A 10,960-nucleotide genomic window follows, 5' to 3' on the forward strand; every position below is an offset into this window, starting at 1 on the left:
ATTGTGCTGGACCAATTGGATATTCACAGGCAAAAGAAGAAAGGTGGACCCCGACCTCACACCATATGCAAAAATTAACTCAGAATGAATCAAAGACCTAACGGTAAGAGTTCGAACCATACAACATCTAGGAGGAAAACAAAGGAATAAATCCTCATGACCTTGAATTAGGCAAAGGATTCTTAGATATGACACCAAAAACATAAGCAACAACAACAATAATCATAAAAGATACATTGGACATTATCAAAATTAAAACTTCGGTACTTCTCAGGACACCATCAACAAAATGAAAAGAAAACCTACAAAATGGGAGAAAATACTTGTAAATCATGTATCTGGTAAGAGACCTATCTAGAACACATAAAGAACTCTTATAACTCAATAATAAAAAGACAGATAACCCGATTTTAAAATAAGCAAGAGATATGAATAGACTTTTCTCCAAAGAAGATAGACAAACGGCCAGTAAGCACATGAAAAGACTCTAACCATCACCAGCCATCTGGTAAACGCGAATCTAAACCACAGTGAGATACCACTTCACACTCACTAGGAAGGCTCTAATCAAAAAGATAATAACACGTGTTGGCAAGGATGGGCACAAGTTGGAACCCTCAGGCGCTGTTGGTGGAAATGTAAAATGGTGCAGCCACTGTGGAAAACAGCCTGGTGGTATCTCAAAAGGTTAAACACGGGGTTACCATATGACTCAACAGTTCCACTCCGAGGTATACACCCAAGAGAAATGCAAACATATATCCAGCCAAAAGCTTGTACAAGAATGTTCATAGCAGCATTACTCATAATAGCCAAAACTAGAAACAACCCAAATGCTCATCAATGAATGAACGGTTGGGGGGTATGTCCATACGATGGAACAGTATTCAGCCGTAAAAAAGTGAAGCCCTGACACATGCTACAACATTGGCGAACCTTGAAAATGTATGCTAAGAAGCCAATCAAAAAAAGACCACACACTGGATGATTCAGTTCAGATGAAATGCCCAGAGTAGGCAAATCCATAGAGACAGAAAGGACATTAGTGGTTGCCAGGGGTTGGGGACAATAGAGAAGTGATGGCTAAGAATGAGGTTTCTTTTTCAGATGATGAAAATGTTCTAAAATTGATTGTGATTATAACTGCACAACTCAGTGATTATAATAAAAGCCATTGAATTTTATACTTTAATATATTAATGTTTTAAATGGGTGAATTGCATGGTATGTAAATTATATCTCAATAAAGCTGTTTTAAAAAAGAAAAACAGGCAAAACAAAATTTAAAAAATTAAGTGTGGGGGCCAGCCTGTGGCTCACTCGGGAGAGTGCGGTGCTGATAACACCAAGGCCACGGGTTCGGATCCCATATAGGGATGGCCGGTTCGCTCACTGGCTGAGCGTGGTGCTGACAACACCAAGTCAAGGGCTAAGATCCCCTTACCAGTCATCTTTAAAAAAAAAATTAAATTAAATTAAAAATTAAAAATTAAGTGTGCTGGCCAGTTAGCTCAGTTAGTTAGAGCACCGCCTTGTAACACCGAGGTCAAGGGTTCAGATGCCAGCACCAGCCAGCTGCTGAAAAAAGAATAACAAAAAAAAAAATTAAATGAACTAAAATATTTAGTTCTTCATTTGCCCCAGCTGCATTTCAAGGGCTCAATTGGAAAGTGCAGAGAACATTTCCATCATCACAGTAAATGCTATTGGTCATCACTGCTCTAGAGCTTCGGTTCTCAGCCAGGAGCGATTTACCCCCGGCGGCATTTTGCAATGTCTGGAGACATTTTTGGTGGTCCCAACTGGATGGTGGGGTGCTACTGGCATCTAGTGGGTTGAGGCCAGGGATCCTGCTCAACAGCTTTCAGTGCATAGGACAGATCCCCACAACCAAGAATGATCCGACCCCACATGTCAGGTTGTGGTGAATCCACACAGGTTGGGTTCTGCAAGCAAGCGACCTCCAGAAAGTTCCCATCACATGTAGATTTGGCCCATTTGCAAATGTGTTACAACAACTGTCCAGCAGGTGTCAGTAGAGTGAGTGCTTCTAACGAGGCAGAAGGAAATGCAGGGCCTTGGGGAGGGACCTTATTCTAAATCCCTGAGGCACCCTATGGGCTACCAGCTGCCCTGCATGAGTGAAAGTCCACACTGAAGCCTGGTTATGTGTGCGTGGGCTTCTGTAACTGGTTTCAACATGGGCGTGCGTTTACACCAACACAACAGTCAGGACCCAGGTGACACCCTCCCAGCTCCCACCCACCACTTCCTGTCAGCCTACCGAGCTCATCCACAGCATTGACATCGGCATGGCTGGCGATGAGCTCCTCCACCATGCCCTCCACTGCCAGGCGGGCCGCCAGGATCAGTGCCGTCGAGCCATCAGCCATGCGAGCATCCAAGTCCGTGGAGCGGTTCCGGATGAGAATCTAGGAGAGAGGGGACACAGCAGGGGGAGTCATGGCAAGTATCCATGGGACCAGGGGCACCCCTAAAGTCCCCAAACGCCACACCCCTGAAACTGATGAAGTTCAGGAAGCAGCTACTCCCCAGACACCATACTCCATATATCCCCATTTTCCAAATGAGAAAAACGAGCTCTAAAAGGCAGATCGGGGCTCAAATGCAGGAGTGTCTGATGCCCGCCCCATCTCTGAAGTCCAAGGGGACAGACAGCCCTGTGTCACCTGGAAGACGCCCTGGGCATCAGCAGTGACAGCCGTGTGCAGGGGGGTGCGGCCTGAGTGGTCCTGGGCATTGGTGTCTGCCCCAGCATCCAGCAGCCGCTTGGCCGCATCAGCCCGGGCATAGCGGGCAGCCAGGTGCAGGGCGGTCTCGCCCGTGCGGTCAGTCCGTGCCCCGAGCTGGGCCCCCTGGCAGATTAGGTCCGAGATGATGCTGGCTGATGCGTCATCTGTCTCGTCCTCCTCAGTCGGCATTGGCTCCAGGGCCCCCCCACAGAAGGAGGCCAGCATTAGGGGGGTGAAGCCATCTGCGGGGATGAGGGTATGTCACAAGGGAGGTGGGCACAGATTCCTATCCAGGGAATGCTACTGAGCGCACCATATCAGAAGCAAGTGGACACAGCGAGAGCGAGAAGGAGTGGCCAGTCCTCCCATCTGCACGCCCACACCCAGGATGAGAATTTGTGGGCATGCGATTTATCACAGAGGATCCGGACATCATGATCCGCTACACTCTGCATGGGTATTTGCCCTGATTTTTCCCTAGGGAGCCATTTACATCCCATTGTCCATCCTCAAGCCCTGGGTAAAGCCCAACCCTGTCCCTGGCTGGGGACAGGCATGTGGACCAGGCCTAGTCAATTTGCATATTCCAGTCCCCTGGCCACACTGATTGGCTCAAGAATGTGTATATGACCCTAACCAGTCCAATCAGAACACATCCTGGGACTTTTGCTGGAGCAGCTAGAAAGGTTTTGTCATCCTGGAGTGGAGAATGGAAGACTGAGTCCTAGATCCAAATGTGCCCACTACTGTCAGTTTCCTGACCCAGTAGGTCTTTTGTTTGACTTAAGATAGTTTGAGTTGGGTTTTTGTCACTTACAATCAAGAGTCCTGATGGACACACAACCCTACAGAAGCCAAGACACCTACCAGTTCTCCCCAGAACACAGACCCAGAGGTAACCTCTCACAAGCAGGAGGGGTGAGGGGTATCTTACAGGGAGGGGCACCCATCACTGACCTGGACCACGCACGTTGACATCCATGCCATCAGTATCTGCATCACCCTGTGGGGGTGTCAGTGCCATGGCTGGTGCCACTCGGATGTCAGCAGCAACCAGGTGGTGTTGAGTCCACTGGCGGCAATCCACAGCCTCCTCGGCCCCCATGCCAGGCTCTTCTACCTGAAGGGACAAGGACCAGGTTCTCAGACCTCACACTTTGGAGGTGGCGTGAGGCACTACCAGGGACAGGACGGGGCATTCCCACAGGCTTCTCTCACGGAGACGCACACTGGGCCCTGGGAAACCATTCACATCCTGCTTCTTTTAAAGATAGGGAAGTAAAAAAAATAAAATAAAATAAAATAAACAAAAATAAATAAAATAAAGATAGGGAAATAGGAAATCAACCATCCAGAGCTCAGGGAGTTAATGAGAGGAAGAAATGTGATTCAATCTGGGTTGGAAAGAGGGAGAGGCTGGGAACCCAAAGTGGGGAATCCATGAAGAGGCACAGAGTGTAGCACCCGTCAGCACACACACTTGAAAACTGAATTAAGAGAACAATTCCATTGATAGTAACATCGAGAATAAAATATTCAGAATTAAATTTAAGGGCCGAGCCCGTGGTGCACTTGGGAGAGTGCGGCGCTGCCCTTCCGCCGCAGGTTCGGATCCTATATAGGGACGACCAGTGCGCTCACAGTGCTCACTGGCTGAGCGCAGTGCGGCCGGTCTCAAAAAGGACAAAAAAAAAAAAAATTTAACAAAAGAAATGCAAAACTTGTACTCTAGAAACTACAAATCACTGGTAAGAGAAATGCATAGGTGGAAGGGGGGGTCCTTCAAGGATCAGTATTAATCTGGGAAAGGGGAGAATGGGTGGGAGGGAAGTAGGGAAAGGGAGAGAGCACGGGATCCTACAATTAAGAAGTAACATGGAGGCTGGCAGGTTAGCTCAGTTGGTTAGAGTGTGATATTATAACACCAGGGTCAAGGGTTCGGATCCCTGTACAGTCCAGGTGCAAAAACAAAAACGTCACATGGAGCTCCCACAAGGCACCCAAACATAACTGGGATCAAATACTCACACATAAATCTATTTACCTTTACAAGCCTAGCACCTGGGCCCACCCCTAGCAGGAGCTTGATCAGGCTCAGACTTGTGGTCCAAAAGGCATGAGTGATGTATGGAAACCAGACAGAATATGCTTAACTAGCCTGCCTGGGGTTTTCAGAGCCTTAGGATCCCAAACACAGAGCCTGATCTAGCCAGACTTGAATTTAAGGATGTAGGCAGGAAATTTGAAAGGAGAGAGCCAGGTGAGGGACAGCCAAACAGAAAGGGTGTGAGAGGATGGGACAGTATTCAATATGTGTTCGAGTTCTGACCCTGCTAAGGTAACTATGTGACCCTAGAAAAATCACATTAGAGCTCTGAGCTTCTCATTGGCAGGATCAGGATGACGCTGCCACTCACAATGCTAAGATGTGTGTAAAGCACACCGGGATGTCTCTTTAATACCTACTTTGGGATAAGAAAGAAAAAAAAGTCTGGGGCAAGCGGATTTCTTTAGCTGTCAATTTTAATAGATGTCCCCACTTCACAAACATTAAAATACAGGCAGGGGAGAGGTGTTCGAAAATCGAGGTATATGTTAATAGCTCCTATATAGGATCCTCAAAAAGATGAAATAATAGGGTTTGTGTGCACAGAGACATTCAGCATGTGTCCAGGTAATGCTAGTAGGAGTCTGTTACGGACTGAATTGTGCCCCCTCGAAAATCATATGCTGAAACCCTAACTTCCCATGTCACTGTATTTGAAGGTAGAATATTTAATAAGGTAATTAAGGTCAAATGAGGTCAGAAGGTTGGCGCCCTAATCCAATGGGAGGGTGTCCTTATAAGAAGAGGAAGAGAGGGCCGGCCCGGTGGCGCACTGGATAGTGCGCTGCTTGGGAAGTGCAGCGGCACTCCCGCCCGAGGGTTCGGATCCCACATACAGACCGGTTCCCTGGGGCAAGCGGATTTCTTTAGCTGTCAATTTTAATAGATGTCCCCACTTCACAAACATTAAAGTACGGGCAGGGGAGAGGTGCTCAAAAATCGAGGTATATGTTAATAGCTACCATATAGGATCCTCAAAAAGATGAAATAATAGGGTTTGTGTGCACAGAGACATTCAGCATGTGTCCAGGTGATGCTAGTAGGAGTCTGTTACGGACTGAATTGTGCCCCCTCGAAAATCATATGCTGAAACCCTAACTTCCCATGTCACTGTATTTGAAGGTACAGTATTTAATGAGGTAATTAAGGTTAAATGAGGTCAGAAGGTTGGCGCCTTAATCCAATGGGAGGGTGTCCTTATAAGAAGAGGAAGAGACACCAGAGATTCCTCTCTCTGCATGCACACAGGGGAAAAGCCACGTGAGGACACAATGAGAAGGTGACTGTCTGCAAGCCAGGAAGAGAGCCCTCACGAGGAACCAACCCTGACACCACCTTGATCTTGGACTTCTAGCCTCCAGAGCTGTGAGAAAATAAGTTTCTGTGGTTTACACTACCCCGTCTGTGGGATTTTGTTATGGCAGCTGGAGCAGACTAATACAGAGCCCACGGAGGTGGCCCCAGGAGAGGAAACGGTGCTCAGGACCATCTGGAGCACGTTCAGGTTGATCAAGTCAGAAGCAACAGAGAGAAAGCAGAGTCGCTGTCTGGGCCAAGGGGGTCTCCTCCAGGAAGACCCCAAGCTGGCCTGGGGGCAGAGGCCTGGTTAGGGAGGGGCAAGACGGTGGGGGGAGAACTTCATCCTGCACGGAGAGACCCTGTGGGTCCTGATGACAAATCTCCTTCCTCCCTTCAAGGCCAGAGACATGCCGAGAAGAAAATGGGGTCACAAAGCTGGGGAGGTGGGGAGAGCCGAGACTTCCCCTGGACTCTCCCACTAACCACTGGGCCCCCACCCAGGACTCTGAGGGCAGGGGTCAGAGGAGGGGGCAGCACCTTCAGTCGCTTGGCCTCTGGGCACTCCGTGTCCATCCAGTCTGTGGCCACCTCCCCCATCAGACTCTCACCCTTGGCAATGTTCCTATGGGGACAACAGGAAGGGAGGATGTGAGAGGGGACACTGGAGGTATCTGGCCTGGGAGGAGGATTTGGGGTGGGGTCAGAAGAGAGGTCATAGAGGTGAGGTCAGGGGTCTGGAGTTGGGATCAGGGATCTCAGGTCAGTAGGTGCAGGGGACAGAGTGATGACACAGGGTCCAATGAGGGGTTGCAGGATGGGGTCAAGGTCTCGGGGTATAGTCAGGGATTATGACAGGTGAAGGTCAGGGTATTAAGGTGGAATCAGAGAAGGGACACGAATGGGGTCAGGGGTCAAAGCAGTAGGTTATAGGATAGGTGAGGGTCACAGGCATGCAGGAGGGGTTACAGAGATGATTTCAGAGGTCAAGGAGGATGGAGTTAGCCTTATAATGAGTGGAAAAGGTAGCCAAGATTGAAAAGACTGTGGTTAGGGTTCAGGGATCAGGGGTTCACAGAGGAGGGTTAAATTCAGGATGGGAGTCTTGAGGGACAGGTCAAGTTGGAGGTGAGTCCAGGGTCAAGGCTGGGATTGAGGATCATGGGGAATAAAAACTGAGGAGTGGAAAAAGGATCAGAGTTGAGGTCAAAGGTGAGAAGGGTTGGAGCCAAAGGTGGTATTGGGGGTCAAAGAGGATAGGGTCAGGGGTCAGGGTGGGGTCAGGGTAGGATTTGGGTCAGGGGAACTGGGACACAGGAAATAAGATCAGGGGTCAGCAGTCAGTGGTCAAGGGGATCCAGGATGGAATCTGAAGTTAAGGTCAGGTTGGGGTCAGAGGTCAGACTCAAGTCAAGGTGGGGTCCAGGGTTCACAAGGCCCCCATAGTCGGGGACAGGGTACGGGCAGGGTCCTCACTTCATGCCGAGCGCGTCTTGGCCCACAGGCTCCCGCCGACCCTTATGGCCAGAGGCCATGTCCTTGTGCAGCGCGAAGCCCTCCGGGAACCACAGGGTGCTGTGCTCACGCTTCCGCCGGGCCACCATGACACCCAGGACGAGGATGACCAACAGGAAGACAGCGCCCGCCACCAGCAGTGGCAGCAGCGGCAGGCTGGGCTCTGGTGGCTCCAGCGGCTCCCCTGGGGGGAGGAAGCAGGGGCGGGGCTTCAGCCATGGCTTCGACCACGGGGCGGGGCTTCGATGTGGGGCGGGGCTACAGCCATAGGGCTTCTACTGCTGGTGACTCCAAACCACCCACCGCTGGGGGCACCCCAAGCTGGGCCCTCGTCACCCTCGCCCAGGCCGCACCGCGCACGTCCCGCAGTGGGTACGGGAAGTCCAGGCGCTCCACTGCTGACAATGCTCCCAGATAGTCAGCCGCGCTCTGGGCATCCGGGAAACAGTGGTCATTCTCAGGCGACTGCAGGCAGAGCCGATTGTCAATCTCCAGCATCACTACAGAGCTGTGGGGACAGAAGCGAGGGACTCGAGGGCTGGACGGGTGCCTGACACCCCCCACCCCCGCACCAAGCCCCATCCTTCCTCCCTACAGCCAGGCTCAGAAGAGCCATCTCCACCCACCATGTCTCCAAGACCCACCTGCTCCCAACCCCACTGCACCCACAAAGCAGGCCTTGCACTGGCCACCAGTGTCCCCTGAGCCATGAATCCAATAGACATTGTTTTCATGTCAACATCTCAGTAATCCTAGTGGATAATGCTGGTGCAGCCCTTTACCAGGCTGGTGCCGCCCGTCTCCCAGCCGCTATGAGTGTTGGCTGACAGATGCCCCTTCTCCACAGAACGGTCCTCAGAAAAATGGGGACGGCCTCACTTAGGAAGTGACACCCCCTAGGACATCCCACAGCCAGCGACTGTCTGATATGGGAGGTATACAAGGTGGGACTAACTCTGAGGTGTTATTCACACTCCAGGGCTCCCCATGGGATGAGAATGAGCCAGACTTCAGCTGAGGCTGACCCCTGCCCACCTTAGTCACTCCCCTGCCCACTCTGTTCCCACATCTTTTTCTCCTGACAGCACCCCCTCAAGACATCACACGGATCTGGGTCCCCATCTCAGACCCTGCTTCCAAGAACCCAGTCTAAGACCCTCACTTTTTCCAAACTCCCTCCCTCACTGGGATCCCAGCACCACATGCCCCAGGTCTCCTCCTGTCTCTCTGGCTGCTCCTTCTCCTCTTTTCTGGGCTGATTTCCCTCAACCAGGCCTTAGGTCTCAGTGTCCCCAGGCTCAATTCACTCCTCACCTCTTCAAGTCTGTCCCATGTCCTCAATGATTGCCAACACCCTTCGTCTCTCTTATTCCTGTCTTCAGCCCCCAGCTACCCCCTGGGGGTCTCCTGGATGCCCCCAGGCCCCTCAGACTCTGCAAGCCCCAAAGTAACCCATGCTTCAACTTGTGTCCTCGCCACTCGGTCACCTAAGCTAAGGACTGGAACATCAGCCCCCTTTCTCTCTGTGTCAGGACCCCACTCTTGTCAGGCCTCCACTTTCTCAGCAATGGCAGCTCCTCCCTCTGGTCCCTCTACTAGGCCACCAGGAGGACAGCTCTACATTTTCCATTAAATAACAAAACAAAAAACCTACACATGCCTTTAACTGCTCTGCTAAACCACGTGCCTCTCCAGAAGGAGATAGCACTAGACCTGGGGGGGCAATTCCACCCCCAAGGGACACTTGCTCATATCTGGAGGCTTTTTCTCTTGGGTTTTTTTGTTTGTTTGTTTTTTTGGGTTTCTTTTGCAACTGGTGGGTACAGGGATCCAAACCCCTGACCCTGGTGTTAAAAGGCAGCATTCTAACCAAAGGAGGCATTTTTGTTTTTTCCTTTTTGTCTTTTTTTGTGTCTGGCAACGGATCACAACCCTCAGTGTCGCGCCCGTACCGGACCGGGACCGGCAACGGGATCGCAACCCTCGGTGTTGCTCCCACACCTCGCTCAGCCAGTGAGCGGAACCGGTCTGTATGTGGGATCCGAACCCTCGGCGGGAGTGCCACCACGCTCTCAAGCGGCGCACTGTAGCAGTGCGCCACCGGGCCGGCCCCAAAGGAGGCGTTTTTGATTAAGACAAATAGAAGGCCGGGTGCTACTGGCATTGAGTGGGTGGAGGCCAGGGATGTTGCTAAGCAACCTACCGAGCACAGGACAGCCCCCCATGGCAAAGAATGATCCAGCCCCAAATGTCAACAGCTGATGTTGAAAAGCCTCGGGGAGACTGTTGCCAGGGAAGGCTCCCCAAGACTAAGTGAAGCGAAACCCACAAGACCGACCTGGAGACCCTGCCCAGAGCCTCCTGCTGCCCCCGAGTGTCCCCCGAGGTGCACTCACTCACCCGGATCACCTCAGGGGCCAGCTCCCGCCGAGCCCGGGGTTCGGAGCCAGGACTGGGCCGGTGGTACGGGAAGACCATGGCCTGGCCGTGCGCGTCCAGGCGGAAGCGCAGCGACGTGCGCAGGATGGCGCTGAGCCGCTGCAGGAAGTCGGCGCTGGAGCGCAGCAGCTCCTCGGGCGGCAGCAGCACCGTGAGCACCAGCACCCCGCGGGCCAGCAGGGCTGGCACCTCGCCGGCACAGTCCAGCCCGTCCCAGCCACACTCTTCCATGTTGCAGCCCTGGTCGCAGCGGCCGTCGGCGAAGTGGTCAGCGCAGTACTTCTCGTACATGGGGCTGGGGGCAGAGGGCAGGGTCAGGCGGCCCCCTACCCCGGCCCCATGCACACACACCACAGAGCAAGCACCAAGACTCCGGACAGCGCTCGCACAGGGAACTGGAATGTACTGGCACATGTCAGGTTTTCTGCAAATCCAGCCATTTTCCAGATAACTATGAATAAATCCATAACTATTAGCTGACCGCCTGCTATGAGGCTCACACAGAGAGGGACAGAAGAGGGGCAGGGGCATGGACAGACATATAGAGGGGTAAAGGGGGCAGATAGATAAACAGACAGATAGACAGATGGGGCACACAGGTGAGCAGACTGGCATGGGGCAGACAATGGACGGACACATGAGATCCAAGGATGGACAAGCAGCGGAGCAGACAGATAGTTGGGTGCATAGAGGAAAGAAAGGAATTCATGGATGGACAGAAAGACCCACAAACAGGGCTTCAGGAGGGACAAATGGAGTGTATTGGGGGACAGAAAAACAGACAGGTGGGGCACGTGGATGAACAGACAGGCGGGGCACTCACTAAAGGGCAGACAGGACACATGGGTGG

The 10,960-nt window shown here is 52.0% G+C and overlaps 1 protein-coding gene across 1 annotated transcript in view; it reads right to left on the reverse strand.

Moving 5' to 3' along the window:
• The window catches only part of NOTCH3 (notch 3), a 29,838-nt gene that overhangs the window by 3,307 nt on the left and 15,571 nt on the right, over positions 1-10,960 (reverse strand). Inside the window, exons 25-31 of the mRNA XM_008576402.1 lie at positions 10,064-10,505; positions 8,025-8,179; positions 7,633-7,855; positions 6,697-6,781; positions 3,711-3,873; positions 2,691-2,995; positions 2,285-2,432 (exon numbers count right to left, since the gene is read on the reverse strand). Of these exons, the coding sequence (XP_008574624.1) occupies positions 2,285-2,432; positions 2,691-2,995; positions 3,711-3,873; positions 6,697-6,781; positions 7,633-7,855; positions 8,025-8,179; positions 10,064-10,505 (1,521 nt within the window). The remainder of the gene's footprint in view (positions 1-2,284; positions 2,433-2,690; positions 2,996-3,710; positions 3,874-6,696; positions 6,782-7,632; positions 7,856-8,024; positions 8,180-10,063; positions 10,506-10,960) is intronic.

The sequence above is a fragment of the Galeopterus variegatus genome, unplaced genomic scaffold (genome assembly GCF_000696425.1).
Source record: "Galeopterus variegatus unplaced genomic scaffold, G_variegatus-3.0.2 Scaffold1344, whole genome shotgun sequence".
Classification (NCBI taxonomy): domain Eukaryota; kingdom Metazoa; phylum Chordata; class Mammalia; order Dermoptera; family Cynocephalidae; genus Galeopterus; species Galeopterus variegatus.